Source organism: Paramormyrops kingsleyae, chromosome 2 (assembly GCF_048594095.1).
Source record: "Paramormyrops kingsleyae isolate MSU_618 chromosome 2, PKINGS_0.4, whole genome shotgun sequence".
NCBI lineage: Eukaryota > Metazoa > Chordata > Actinopteri > Osteoglossiformes > Mormyridae > Paramormyrops > Paramormyrops kingsleyae.
In genome coordinates, this window is record NC_132798.1 from 29,955,717 (window position 1) to 29,971,511 (window position 15,795).

General features: G+C 38.7%; 1 protein-coding gene across 1 annotated transcript; it reads left to right on the plus strand.

The window, feature by feature from the left end:
- Positions 1-97: 97 nt before the first annotated feature.
- tars1 (threonyl-tRNA synthetase 1) lies at positions 98-13,502 on the plus strand. Its single transcript, XM_023818306.2, has 19 exons — positions 98-337; positions 812-892; positions 1,004-1,194; positions 1,527-1,650; positions 1,877-1,998; positions 2,777-2,894; positions 2,994-3,058; positions 3,170-3,248; positions 8,905-9,051; positions 9,571-9,669; positions 9,890-10,056; positions 10,308-10,470; positions 10,653-10,790; positions 11,101-11,178; positions 11,293-11,393; positions 11,605-11,709; positions 12,140-12,212; positions 12,303-12,417; positions 13,074-13,502. The coding sequence occupies exons 1-19, from the start codon at positions 278-280 to the stop codon at positions 13,220-13,222; spliced, it is 2,175 nt and encodes a 724-aa protein (XP_023674074.1). The 5' UTR covers positions 98-277; the 3' UTR covers positions 13,223-13,502.
- The last annotated feature ends 2,293 nt before the right edge of the window (positions 13,503-15,795 follow it).

Consider the following 15,795-nt stretch of genomic DNA (forward strand, 5'->3'; position numbering starts at 1 on the left):
GTGTCGTAAAATAAGTCACAGCGTCGTAAAATTAAATGCCCTGTACGCATGCGTAAAAATAGCGCTCATGCAGGGGCAGGGGACGGACATCCGGCAGGGGACGGACATCCGGCGGTGGCGGAGTCTAACAATTGGCTGAAAATACCGGCAGTCAAATTAAGGTCAGTTTCTTTCGCGACAGTCTTGCATCAGCATCGAGGAAGGAACTTGTGCTTCTGGTGGAATCGTTCGGAACGCATTGATTTATTGCAAAGCACACGATAAATTGTTTGATGCCATGGAGGAGAAGAAAATAACAGAGGAGCTCAAAGAACTAAAAATTGAAGAGGGGAAGAAGGTAAATATTCCTGATTTCTGTCATTCCAGTTAATAGTATCCGCAGCTTTCAGAATTCGACTATGGAGTTTCAATACTTTCACTCTCGGTTAAGGTATTGCAATTTAATATTTCAAGCAACCCTTAATAAACAAGACGAAGATATCTATTGTTTTGTTTTTACTTAAGTACCTGATACTTAGCATGTTAGTATGCAGGTTTATTAGAAGTTAAAACAGCCTCATATGTTTCAAGAATACCTGAATACGGTGATACTGATTAGAAGTCACTTTGCATTGACTTTTGATTAATTCGACACAGAAATACACAGCGCACGGTCGTCGTTAACAGTTCTCTCTTTTTGCTATTCATTATCTGCCATAGTATCTCTATGGATGTTTTGTTTACAAATTGAACTCGGAAACCTTCCTCATTCTTGGAATATAATTAATAGGTTTGTTTATGGGAATAATGTTATTATTGTACTCCAAATTAGGGTGGTGCTGGGGGAGATGAAGGCAACAAAGAAAGAGGAAAGAAGAAAAATAAGGGGGGGGATACCCCTGGCCGAGCTGAGGTAAGTGATTGTATTTCGAAGTATCATTTGTTTAATGGAGATTTTTAAAAGTCCAAGGTTTCCTCTGTGGTTGTGCTAAGGATTGTTTCCGTTGTGACTTTGGAAACGCAGCTGAATCCGCTGCCACAGTACATAGAGGACCGATTGTCGATTTACGACAAGCTGAAGGAAGAACATAATGCAATGATGGCAGAAAGGGCAGCAAGAGACAGCAAGCCTATCAAAGTCACCCTACCTGATGGAAAGACATTGGATGCAGAGTCATGGAAAACAACTCCTTACCAGTTAGCCTGTGGAATCAGGTATTTGGACAGATTGAGTTAGGACCTGTAATTTCTTTAAAGTCAAGGGGTAATTTCTGATGTTGAAGTCTATGCATGGAGTTTTTTTATGTTTTGTTGGCTTTTTCTCTTGTTTACAATAGTTATTCATAATTATTAATTACTTTTCTGATATAACTATTTATTGTGCATCAGTTTAAAATGTTTTCTGACCAAATGACTTTAAGTATGTCTGTATATTAGCAAAAGCACGTTATTTGTGATATGTTTTTTTCCCTATGCAGTTTGTCTGGTAATTGTTTTCTGATATTTAACAGTGTTACTTATATTGTTGATCTTTTCACCTTTACCAGTCAAGGCCTTGCAGACAACACGGTGGTTGCAAAAGTGAACAATACAGTGTGGGACCTAGATCGGCCACTGGAGGAAGATTGTAGCCTTCAGTTGCTCAAGTTTGATGATGAAGAGGCTCAAGCTGTAAGTTTATAACCTTTGTACAAAATGAGATTTTGTATGTACGGTACATACTACATACATAAGCGACTTTCCTCCTTAAAAATTTATATAGCACCTTAAAAAAATTCTCAGTATTCCGCTTGTTTTTTGGTATGTTACCTATCATAGATGAACATTTTTCACATAAAATTGATTCCTTTGTGGAAGATATGCTTAACTTGGTGTTTACTTCTGTTTTTCCAAAAAGGTTTATTGGCACTCCAGTGCCCACATCTTGGGTGAAGCAATGGAGAGGGTGTATGGTGGATGTCTGTGTTATGGTCCCCCGATAGAGAATGGCTTTTACTATGACATGTTTCTGGACAATGAGTGAGTCACCAAACTGAATCAATACATTTCATACAGCACTTAAAATGTAGGAAACTGACTTGCAGTAAAGTATTTCACGGTAATCTTTTGTTGTATTTGTCAGTGTTGCGCATTTCAGGTCTAGAAGCTACAAATCCAGACCAAGATTTTGCCTGTACCAACCAGTTGAGTACTCTGTGACTATGACTCTATATGCTCAACTGGTTGGTACAAACAAAATATTTTTCTGGATTTGTAGCTTCTGGGCCTGAAATGCCCAACACTGGTATTTGTAGCCATTCCATCTTAACTGAAGTGTGACAGACACTGAGATAGTTAGTTAGTTATATATGAAGAGGTGAAAATGAAAGCACATTACTTAACTTGCACAATAATAACAATATTCTTTCACTTAAACATTTTCACTTAGTAATTTATATCGAAGCTTTGCAGTTTAGTAGTGTTAATTGGCTTCATTTACACACAAAACATTGCACATTATTTAATTTTGAATTCTAATCTCAGATCATACTTTTTGTGTTTGCTTGTTTTGCCATAAATGCTGTAGTGATTTTTAAAGTCTTCATCTTAAGGAATAATTCACTTTATTATGTTTGTAACTACTTAGAGGTCTTTTTTGCCTTATAAAGTACTGTTACTGGCATACATGTATTAAGCTAGGATTACCACCCATCTATCATCGTACCTCTTACCCTGCATAGTGTTGTGTTGACTAACCTACTGGGATTAAAAGAAAAATAAAGTATGAATAGGCAAGTAAATACTACTCATTTGGCAGGGGGGTGTCAAGTAATGATTTTCCATGTCTGGAGAATTTGTGCAAGAAGATCATGAAGGATAAGCAGCCCTTTGAGAGACTAGAAATAAAGAAGGAAACACTCTTGGAAATGTTTAAGGTAGGTTTTCTGATTTAGAACAGATGAATATAGCCATGCTCATTTGAGTCTATGTTGCAGTGATGTTAATAGTATTTTTTTTTTTTTTTTTTTTTTTAGTACAACAAATTTAAATGCCGGATATTGAATGAGAAAGTTGACACACCAACAACTACTGTTTACCGGTAACTACTGGAATTTAAAGAAAATTTAGTTGAGTAGCCTCTTTAGTACATGTGAAAATTATTTATTTTCAGTTTTGGCTAATTTTTATTTCTTTTTCATGCCCTTTCAAGATGTGGTCCATTAATTGACCTTTGTCGAGGACCCCATGTAAGACACACTGGGAAGATCAAAGCCTTGAAAATCCACAAGGTAAACTCCAGCACTTCATTTATTCTATTTTTTTTAGTAAAACTAGTAACTGTGAATCGGTACCATTTCAATGCTATTACAGTACAGTGGAGGTTAAAGTCACTGGATGGTTGTCAGCTAATATGTCCACTTTTGTTTCTTTTGGAGAGAAATGACGGCAGGATTTTAAAAATAGGTGGGAACTTTAAACAGAGGGAGAAATGTCTGTATAAACACCAGCATTTGCTTTAGAATGCATCTTGAAACTTCATCCGGACTGGTTGCTTTGCTAGAATGTTTTTTCTATATAAAATAAAGCCAGGAGATGCTATAGATGCTGGGTAATCTTATCCGCAAATGGCCGGTGTGTATCCAGGTTTTCACTGCATCTCCCTAATTAAATTACTGATTAGAGGACTGATTGACTGAAGAGTCCTCACACCTGGGTTTGAACAGTTGACCTAAAGGTTATCCACAAACCTACATACACACCGGCCCTTTGCGGGTAAGATGGCCCAACCCTGCTATGGAGGATCTTTGCTGGATCAAGTTTTGCATAAAATACATCCAGTTTGTCAGGGAGAAAAGTTGTTGTACACGAAGGAGTTTGTTGTTGGTTTGTAGTCTTTGGTTTGTGAATTCCCTCATACTTAAAATAATCTCTCCTCCCTCTCTGGTATCCTGCAATGCAGCATTCTGATCTCTGGTTTATCTTCTTTATTTGTAAACAGGACAGAGGAGCATGGACATTTAGGCCCAATCCCAATTTTATTTTCTACCCCTTTGCCTACCCCTCACCCCTTCCCCTTGCCCCTTGAAATGAAGTGGAAAGGGGTAGGGTTAAAAAATTTCCCCTAAGAAATGGGACACCACTACTACACTGTTATACGTCATCATCCATTGTCACTACCTCCTAACGTTACGTCAGAGGACATGCACCGATGTTTATCACAAATTCCAAGATGTCGCCGTCAGCATCGTAGCATGTAAAGATTACTCACTCCCAAAGTTTTTTTGCGCCGTATTTGGACTTTAAAAACATATGTTCGTTTTCACCTCGAAAACGTATAAGCCTTCGGGTTTCCTCAGCTGTCCCTATACAGAATATAATTTACAAAAATGTTGTCATGTTGCAATAAGTACGAATAGTGTAAGCACCGTTCATTTACATGTACACATATGGCCGTAAGCAAAACAAAACAACGCGTTACAACATGCAGTCAGTTACCGGGTAACGTTATATGACATAAAAATATATTTCCTAATATTATGCAATCAGTGCTATCCGCAAGCAAACTTTAGCGATTTTTTTTCAAACGTTTCTTTACAGAACATCACCGTAAACACAAACACAAGATTGATGGTAATATACATGTAATGAAAAAATGTCATAAAAATCCTTATTAATGGCAAAAATGACTTAACATTTATGGGTCTGCTTGCTCGAGTGGGCAGCCATGTTATAAATTTCTCTTAGCCCTTCGTTTGAAGTGAGGTCCCGAAAAATCTTCGTTTCGAGGGCTATCTAGCCCTTCCCCTTACCCCTACCCCTCCAATCAAAAGAGAATTGAGACACCCCTACCCCTACACGTGAACGAGCCAAACGGAGGGGTAGGGGTAAGTGTAGGGGTAAGGGGTAGAATTGGGATTGGGCCATAGTGTGACTAATCTGGGCGTTTATGCGTGGAAGAGCAGTAGCGTTCCTTGATTGCAGTGGTTCAGTGTGACCCTAGCGGATCAAGAATCATTTTGGTGGTACTTGGTGTCAAACTTCCTGAAGTTCACTTGGCTGAAATCCCCCAAAGTTATGAATATTGCCTCAAGATGGGCACTTTCACAGCCAATACTTCACTTTTCTGTGTCCACTTTCCGTCATGCACAGTGTGAGGTGACACACATTTTGTCATCAGGGGTTTGCTCTGGACAGCGAAAGTGTAGCCCAGAATTTTAGGTGGCACCACTGACTTTCACAGAGCCGACAGGGGTCAACCAAGAAACAGTAGAGGAAGAATAGTTGTTGTAGTTATGGTGAGCAGCTGTATGAGGAGGTGTGGAGATACCTTCATATCTAATTATTCATACTGTCCAGACATACCTAGGTATAGAGTATTTTCAAAAGCAACACTATTCTGGCATTTTGAGATATCAGTGATTTTAAATATAGAAAAGTGTCTATGCTTGGTTAATTTTGTTATATCGATTTCAAAATAACACAGTATTACCTTCATACATCCCAAGCCAAGCCTACAGTTCATGAAAAGTTTACCCATTTCACTGCACTGCTTGTATTTGTGCCATACATTTGCCCTTTCATGGTCTTTCATGGTCGCTGTATGGATGCGCCGACCGTGACCATGTGCATGTGTGTGTGTGTGTGTGTATGAATGAATGTGTGTGTATGAATGAATGAATGAAATGTTGTATGAACAGACATATGGAAAAGTGAAGTATGAACTAGGCTTTAATGATGTTTCATAACTTGCCTGGGGCAAAGCCAATGTTTGCTTGTGGGGGAATCTAGACGGTGATCATAAAGAAAAGAGAGCTCCCTCAACAGGTACAACAGGTGCCACTTGGTCAGCAAGTATTCCAATTATGTGCACCACTTATTATTTATAAGAAAAAATAACACTCCATCTATTTCCTTCTGAATGATTCGTTCTGATCATGCCGTAAAGCCGACTCCGTCTGGTTGGACTTCAGCGTCAGGTGCATTTGCAGTCGACTGTGTCAGAATAAAACATCACCTCTGTGTTTTCCATCAAACAGCAAAGAACAAACAAGTGAACATTAGCCAGGGAGAGGAGTCTGTCCATGGCTTTTCATTCTCGCATGGATGCCTCCCCTTCAGCTGCATTATACTACATTACACTGTCAGACTTGACAAACTGTAGTAATAAATGTTATGTCAAGTAGTATTCATGCTTCAAGCCTTTGAAGTAGGGAAAATTTGCTTTGAGTTGAGCACATGGATGACATGAGTGTAACATGTGGCTTGGGGCCTCTAAAGTAAATGGAGATGGTATGGCTTTTTCTTCAATATATTTTAGGCGAGTTACTTGTCTTTTGTAACTAAAAATGCATTCCAAAGTCAGTTCACTGCAAGTTCCATTCTAGAAGCAGGTAATTTGCAAAGAGTCAGTCGCAGCAAAGAATGAGACCTGTGTAAGCACAAGCGTTACAAACATGCTAACGTTTACGTGCTGAGGTGCTATACAATCTTTCATCGAGTTATGCCTGATCGAGTCACATCTGATCGAATTTACATCTGAGTCCATAGTAAATAGTTTACACTGAGAGACACCTGGAAGCAAACATAGTAGGATGCTAGAAGGTATATCACTTAGTGTAACAGGTGCAGGAGAATGGAAGTGCTGCCAGCTGTATACTGACTCACTATCCATATCTAACTTGTGATGCAGCATGCATACAGTAATGTATCTGCAGACAGCCACAATATCGAAATACACCAAAATTGAGTCTGGTCGTCCCCGTCTAAAATGCGAACATATATTGATGCAAGACTGTATAGTTCTAATTGTGATACCAATGAACATTCAGTAGAGTGTGCTGTGGTTCTGCTTCATAACTTTGGATATTTATCAGTATTTAAGTGATCTAATTGATCAAAAATCACGGGCATTCAGTATTGGTTTTAGAACTGACCCTTTACTCAGAGGTTTCTTTAACATCTCTGTATCATTTAAAGATATGCACTATAGAGGGTGAAATATCAACATTCCTTGTAATTCTGAGTTATGAAATATTATTCTCAAACTGTTGTATTATTCAGTCACGCAATTTTCCCACAACCCATTCTTATTCGTAAATGACTGAGCTTTTCATGGATGCTGCTTTTTATACTTAGTCTACATTATTTGAACATTCTACAACATTCCTAGTCTTATATTGGAACTAGGGCTGGGCAATATAACCTCAAATCAATGTCACGATTAATTGAACATTTTACCTCGATTACAATTAATGAACAATTATTTTGTTTTTGTTTTTTTGTTTGCTTTTTTTGCCCTCATATTTCATTGACAAAGTTTGTGTGCTGAAAATATGCTCAACTATTAAAGCTGGGATTCTTTTCTAATGAAAGACTGTATATTTTGTATTAATGATTTTTAGATAATTGAAGGAAATGCACACAGATTAACCATAAATGGTTCTTCATTGAATATTTCAAACTGAAATCAAACACAAATCACTTGAAATGAAAGCATCACAATTTAGTTTTAATGTAAAAACCAAGTTCCCAAAAAAAAAGCAGAAAATAGTTTTCATTTCTTGCAAACAAAATAAACCATTCATACTATAGGATCACGTCTATCTGGTCGAAATTGATTACTATAAGCGGATGATCTTTATAACTGATTTTTCTTTTTCTTTGTCTCAGGCAGATTACCATCTAATTGACATTTGTATATTTATTACAAATATAAGATGATAAAATGGATGGCATCGCTATTTAGTGAATTTTATTGACTTTCAAAGTACAGTACAACTATTTCAAACGCTTTTCAAATTGGTTTTGCATAAATGAAATTACTGAACTGTGTATAATTCAAATATGCTATAATACAGTATGGTACTGTACATAAAATATAGCTAGCCAGAAGCAGACAGGTTACCCAAGGCAAAGTAGGCAAGTAAAAATAGAATTGCCATAATTCTTTTATTTTTCAAGTGTTTTGTATAAAAAGACCAAAAATTAACACTGTAATTTGGCTACTTGATTACTATAAGCAAATTATCTAAATGGTATTTTTACAGGGATGATTCTGTCCCAAGCTATTTGATCCATATAAGTGGTATTACCTTAGGTAGCTGAAACTTTTTTTTGCAGTGTTTACATTTGACCTCTTTTTGTTTGGTGTCGTCTTCACTAAAGCCACAATGTGTCCAAACAGTGGGCAGGGCTTTTTAATTCGGTACAAGCTGCTCAGGTTGCTCAGCCGGCTCGGTGTTTGAGTTCGCCTCTATGCTGCTTCCATGTCGCAGACGTCACGTGACTCCGATCCATCCATACACATACGGTAGTATGTTTTTAAGGGGACAGTACATGAACACACACTAATGGGGGGGGAGGGGGAGTATTAACAAAAATAAATAAGTCAATTAGAGGTTCTGGATGTCAGTTTTGACCTAGTGGTGCAGGTGTTCCTAATTGGAACACGTTGCAGACACCAAATTTGTTATGAATATATATTTCCAAAAAATAGGAGATTTTTTGCAGATATAGTAAATGGTCAACATGCTTGTAATAAAATTATTGTCAGGTGTCCCTACACAATGAAGAATATGCTGCAACACCCTTCATGGAAATCGGCAATTACAGCAATACTCAGGAAAATCCTCTAGCTTCTTTGATTAAAAATGCCATTTTGGCTCTTACCATGTAAATTAAAGAAACTTGATTTTTGATTTTTAAAAAACTTGATTTTAAAATTGTGTACTTTAAACTTCCGTAAAACATAAACCTGACTGTTCTTTTTGTAACAAAATAAAAAATATTGTTAGTGGTTAAGGGTTTTTTGTCTAGGTAAGATGACTTTGTATGTAAAATAAACTTTTCTAGTAATAGTTGCATATAAATGCTTGTTTTCCCCTTTATGCATAAGTCTGTCTTGCAGTTCTATCAACTAATTAAAATGTGCAACTTTTGTTTTAGAATTCCTCCACGTACTGGGAAGGAAAGGCAGACATGGAGACTCTTCAGAGGATCTATGGGATTTCTTTTCCGGATTCCAAGATGTTGAAAGATTGGGAGAAATTCCAGGAGGAAGCCAAGAACCGGGATCATCGCAAACTGGGACGGGTATGTTGCGCAAGATCTCCAAAGCAATATTCAAATATGCAAAAGGCGATATTCAGATCTGATGTGAGAGAGTTTGCTTTTCAGGGGTATAGGGCATCCATTGTTCATTTTTCATTTATAACCACTTAAGGAATAACTAATCCTCCTTTTCTCCTGTTAAAGAAAATTATATATTCATTGTATACCTTGTTGAGGCACATTCTCTTGAATGCGTTAATAGTGCTAATAATGGAAGTGATATATGTGAATATGTTATACATATGATCATGTTTTCACTGATCAAATCAAATTGACTTGGTATTTGTATAGCTGTATGTTTCTAATATTAGTTATGGATGTGCTCATCTCATAGGACCACAGATATTGCCAAGATGGAAAGCAGTGCTGTGATCTTAGTAGGAGTGTGACAATGACCTTATTACTCTTTTGTAATTAAGTGCTGGATTCCATAAGGAGCTGCTTGCTAGATGCTGATGACTCTGTGAAGTATCTTTTATCAAAATAATTGCCTTCTTACAGGAACAAGACCTGTTCTTCTTCCATGACTTGAGTCCTGGGAGCTGTTTCTTTCTGCCAAAGGGAGCTTACATCTATAACACCCTCATTGGCTTTTTCAGAGTGAGTAAATGGGGTCTTCAATGGAGCGGTCTTAGTGCTTGTTTCATAGTCTGTCTGTCCATTGTTTCTGGGTAAAGATAATAATGCTTTGAACTGTTTGAGTATTGAACCTCAGGATGTTGGACTAGTCATTAAATTACTGCATGATTTAGGAATTGGAGTTGTGACCTGAGAAGGGCAAAATTTACTAACCCCCCCCCCCCCAACCCAATCCCTGCAGAGTGAATATAGGAAGAGGGGCTTCCAGGAGGTGGTGTCCCCAAACATCTACAACAGCAAGCTCTGGGAGACCTCTGGCCATTGGCAACACTACAGTGAAAACATGTTTTCTTTTGAGGTGGAGAAGGAGATATTTGCTCTCAAACCCATGAACTGCCCAGGACACTGGTATGGTAATGCACTGTCAGGTGCCATCTTCTATGTAAATTGATACAAGGTGCAATAATGTGTATCATTTTGATTACAAGATGCTGATGTATTCAGTTCCTGTAGTCATTCATCACGGTCTTCAATACCTGGTTCACAATGATACGATATTTTTACTTTAGAAATCTAAAAATTTCTGGGTGATTATAGAATATAGCTTGGCACTGAACTGACCAAGCAGATGACAATTAAAAGGGTTGAACTGTCCTCAGCCTAATGTTTGACCATCGGCCGCGCTCCTGGCGCGAGCTGCCCCTGCGTCTGGCGGACTTCGGTGTCCTGCACCGCAACGAGTTGTCAGGAGCGCTGACAGGCCTCACCCGTGTGCGCCGCTTCCAGCAGGATGATGCACATATCTTCTGTTCCATGGATCAGGTGTGTGGTGTTCTGCAACGCACCTATCTTTGGTTATTCCATACCTAACTTTCCACTAAATACGTGCTGTGTGCTTCTCGTAAGTTTCTGTTCTATCTCCATCAGCCGCTGCAATTTGCTTTATACATAAACGCAGATCTGTGTAAGCCGCGATATGACATCTGTATATTCTTATTCGTCAGATTGAGTCCGAGATAAAGGGCTGCCTTGACTTCCTGCGTACAGTCTACGATGTTTTTGGATTCAGCTTCAAGCTCAACCTCTCCACCCGACCTGAAAAGTTCCTGGGGGAGATTGATGTGTGGGATCAGGCAGAAAAGGTACTAATTCTCAGCTGAGCCACTGTATTTTGCATCCATACATTCATCTGTCGATCAAGCCAAAAATGACTGATGCATTTCATGTCTGTTCATCACTAGTCATGTAACAATACCAATTTTTGTAGGTTTTGAGTATAAATTAATTGTAATATTTTACAGCTGCCATTTGTTTATATGACCCATTGAATTGTATGCAGAAATTTGGTTTCATAGCAGCATTTCAGCATGACATCTGATAAACAGAAAAAAATAGGCATAGCATAGCTAAGTTTTATTAATGGTTTATTCCTCTCTCACCTCCTGAGTATAGCAACTGGAGAACAGCCTAAATGAATTTGGGGAAAAGTGGGTCCTGAACCCAGGGGATGGAGCATTTTATGGGCCAAAGGTAAGTCTTGGTGTAACCAAAATATTTGCAGGAATATTACTATTGCCCGGAATATTCTTAATATTCTTGTACTTTTAAGTGTTGGACTTAAATCTAAGGTTTTTTTTCCCCAAGATTGACATTCAAATCAAGGATGCAATTGGCAGATACCACCAGTGTGCCACAATCCAGCTGGACTTTCAGCTTCCAATCCGTTTCAACCTTACCTTTGTGAGGTATTCTAGCCCGTCAGTCATAATTTCATGTTTTTTTTTTTTTTTTGGTTTTTTTTTAATGAGCATAATATCAATTGTTAAATATAGTAATGATCCTGGTCCTAATTTATTGGAGAAAGAATACTTTACTTAATTCCTGTCTGTTTAACTGTAGCCGAATATGGTATCTACCACAGACGTGGGCAAACCTACTAATCATATATATTTTTAGCCAAGATGGAGATGACAAAAAGAGACCAGTGATTATCCACCGGGCCATCCTGGGCTCTGTGGAGCGAATGATTGCCATTCTTACAGAAAATTATGGTGGCAAATGGTAAGCATAAATGGATTGTTGATGTGAGGTGGACCCCTTTTGTAGTTTTTGTTGTTAACATTTGTTTGTCCCCACAATCACAATAAAATCAGTCATTTTTAAGTGCCATAGATTCAGAAAGTTCAAGCAATTAGCTAGGTTTAGATATTACTTTTGTATTTTATGTTATTTATGAACTTAGGAAATTTTCAATGTTTCAAAAATAATTTATTTAATTTTTACTAACTTATGGTATGGCAATTCTAACAAAGATATATTATGGGGAAATTTAGTCAATGGATGTTCAGTGATTTTATATTATAAAACAGTTTATCGGTAAAAAATGCATTTAATCTATTTAATCATTACAGTCCAGAGTTACAAATATGGCACGGAAAAATCTTTGTGAGGCAGTTTAATTTCAACTAAAATATTTCCTTACTCTGCACAGGCCTTTGTGGCTCTCTCCACGCCAAGTGATGGTTGTACCAGTTGGACCTACCTGTGAGGAGTATGCTCAAAGGGTAATGGTCATGTCATCGGAAACATCATGCTTTCTGTTCATTTGGGAATGAAGATGCATAAGTTTTTTTTTTTTTTTCTTAAACTTGTAGGTACAACAGGAGTTTCACAGTGGTGGGCTAATGGCAGATGTTGACTTGGATCAAGGTTGTACTCTCAATAAAAAAATCAGGAATGCTCAGCTGGCACAGTACAACTTTATTCTTGGTGAGTATAGACTGTTATAATTGTGTACTTGTCCTTGTATAAAACTCCCCCCACTTTATTGCATCTGGAATGCAGGAATCCCTATCAAGGCACATCATACATAGCAGTTTGTGAGGAATAAAGGCTGTCGCAAACAGTTTAGCTCTTTTTTTTTTTTAAATTTAGACTTCATCAAGTAACACATTTGGATGGTGTTATTCATTCCATTTACAGCCCTTGTATGCCCATCCAGCGTTGCTGTAGGGTAACAGAACATCTCTGTAGGTTAATGGTTATCTAACCCACCCAATGAGACATGAGGCAGTTTTTCATTAACTTGTCACTGGCAGCTTCAGCCATGGAGTGATGATATTGAGGAATCCAGACATTAGTCAACTCAGTATAGTACAAACTAGTTTTTATTTCCTGAGCCCTGCACTTAAACTGAACTTTTTGCTATTTGTTGTATGTTGGTTTTACCAGGGGAACCCTGAGCATTTTTGGGTGTTTTAAAAGTTCAATTGATGTTGGTTTCATTCCCCATGACATTCAGTGATGTTTTCTATGTATTTAGTAAGATAAAGACGGGTATTTGCTTGCTTTTCCTACCTAATACACTGTGGAAAGCTATGTAAGTATGTATCCGCTTCTTATCCCCTTATGTGTCTCTTGAGCAGTGGTGGGAGAGAAGGAAAAGAGCAGTGACACTGTCAATGTGCGCACTCGGGACAACAAGGTCCACGGGGAGCGGAGCTTAAAGGCCTGCCTGGAACGCTTGCAAGACTTGAAGGCATCACGCACTCTGAATGCAGAGGAGGAATTCTAAGATATTGTCAAGCCAGATTTTGCAACCATCCAGTTATTCAGAAAAATGGGAAATGTGCAACCTACCACTTTTTTTCTTACTTGAATTACTTGATTTGTTAGGCATTTGAAACCAATCCATTTGACTGCTTTTAAAACAATGAAGTTTACTTATACAGTAAGTTGTGACTGTCACATTTATCTTACGTGGGTCTAATTATTTTAATATTCCTTTTTGAAATTCTGGATGCTGACTGTGAGGGCTTTCTCTTAATTATAAAATAAACATTTGCAGGTCTCCATTTTTCATCACCTCTTAATTGGCAACAGTATTTGCAAATAATATACTTGCCTTTCCTTCTTTTTGGGATTCTCTATGCTGTTTTTTTCACCGGTACGAGGGTATGTATAATACCTTTTTGTGCTGTTTAGATGGAATGCTTTATGCCCTAATAAGTAGTTGAGCTATTGTTGCAGTATGAGGTTGATTAGTGCCTTTGCAAATGGAAAAATAACACTACATGCTGTCAACATGGTCTTATAGGATATACACTATAGGGACAAAAGTACTGGGACACACCTCTTAATCACTGAATTCAGGTGTTTCATGCAGACCCATTGCCATAGCTGTATAAATTAAGCACCAGCCATGGAGTCAGGTTTACAAACATTTGTGAAAGAATGAGTTGTTCTGAAGAGCTCAGTGAATTCAAGCGAAGTATTGTCATAGGATGCCACATTTGTAGTAAGTCAGTTTGTGAAATATCTTCCCTGCTAGATATTCCATGGTGAACTGTAAATGGCATTGCAAAGTGGAAGTGTTTAGGAAAAACAGAAACGACCATGAAATGGTAGACCTCGTAAAGTAATAGAACGGGGTCGCTGAGTACTGCACCACGTTTAGTATGTAAAATTCGCCAATGCTCTGTTGAGTCAGTAACCGCCGAGTTCTAAACTGCCTCTTACATGAACCACAACACAAAACTGTGTGCCAGGAGCTTTATGGAATAGGCTTTTATGGCCAAGCAGCTGCATGTAAGTCTTGCTTCACCAAGCGCAATGCCAAGTGTTTGATGAAGCACACTGCCACTGGACTCTGGAGTAGTGGAAATGTGTTCTATGGAGTGAAGAATCACACTTCTCTGACAGTCTGATGGATGAGTCTGGGTTTGGTGGATGCTAGGAGAACATTACCTGCCTGACTGGCACAGTAAAGGTTGGTGGAGAAGAGATAATGGTACGGGGTTGTCCAGCATCAGTGCCTGCTCTCGCAAATGCACTTCTGAATCATTGGACAAAAATTCTCACTTGACGCACTACAAAATCTTGTGGAAAGCTTTTTCAGAAGAGTGGCAGCTGTCATTGCTGCAAAGGGGGGACCAAGTTCATATTGATATCAATGAATTTAGAATGCAATTTCATAAAAGTTCCTGTAGGTGAAATCGCCAGCCAACTGTCCCAATACTTTTGTCCATATTGTATATATGCCATTCCCCACAGTATACTGTATAAGGCAGCAGTCTGAGTAGAGATGCCCAGACCTCCCTCTTCCTAGCCACCTCCTCAAGGTTCTCTGGGGGGGACATCCAGGTACTACCAGGCCAGCCAAGAGATATTATCTGTCCAGCATGCCCTGGAGTCTCCTGCCAGTTAGATGTTCCAGAAGCACCTTCCCAGGGAGGTGCCCAGGAGACATTCTAGACAGATGCCTGAACCACCTCATCTGACTCCTTTCTATGTAGAGAAACGATCACTCTACTTTGAGCTCTTCCCGATAGTTTAAGCTCCTCACCCTCCAAGTCTGAGCCCAGACATCCTACGAAGGAAGCTCATTTCCGCCACTTGTGTCTATGATTTCATTCTTTCGGTTATTGCCCTGAGTTTGTGACCATAGGTGAGGGTAGGAATGTGGATTGACCAGTAAATCAAGAGCTTAGCCTTTCGACTCTGCACTGGTCTATCATGGTGAAGATGAGCTGTGTGTCAATCTCCTATTCCCTCTCCCATTTTTCCCTCACTCGTGAATAAGACCTCAAGGTGATACTCCGCTTATGTTACTGAACCCCTGCCCTAGACTGGGTAATTCACCCTTTTCCAGGTGAGAACCATTACCTGAGACTTGAAGGTGCTAATCCTTATATCGGTCGCTTCACACTCAGGTGCAAACCACCCCAGTGCACTCTGGAGGTAACTGCTTGATGAAGCCAACAAGACCACATCATCTACAAAAAGCAAAGATATGATCCTGGGTTCAATGAACTCAACGTCTTCCACCACTGTACTGTACTTAGAAATTCTGTCCATAAAAGTTATGAAAAGTTTCGGTGACAAAGGGCAACCTGCCAGAATGAAACATATACTGGGAATGAGACTGACTTGCATCTGGCAATGCAAACCAGGCTCTTGCTTTGATTAATCAAAGATCTAATGGCCTGTAGCAACATATCTAGCACACAACGCTCCCGCAGGATACCACTGGGAGATGTAACGATACCAAAAACTCACGGTACGATAATATTGTCATAAAAGGTTAACGATATGATAATTATCACGATATTAAAGAGAAAACAACTACATAATTAAAAACATGTTTAT

Excerpts from the sequence above, each read along its gene's own strand:
- tars1 (XM_023818306.2), top strand. The coding sequence starts at position 278 with ATGGAGGAGAAGAAAATAACAGAGGAGCTCAAAGAACTAAAAATTGAA. Across the intron at positions 3,249-8,904 it reads AAGCCTTGAAAATCCACAAG|AATTCCTCCACGTACTGGGA; the intron begins GTAAACTCCAGC and ends CTTTTGTTTTAG. Across the intron at positions 10,471-10,652 it reads TCTTCTGTTCCATGGATCAG|ATTGAGTCCGAGATAAAGGG; the intron begins GTGTGTGGTGTT and ends CTTATTCGTCAG.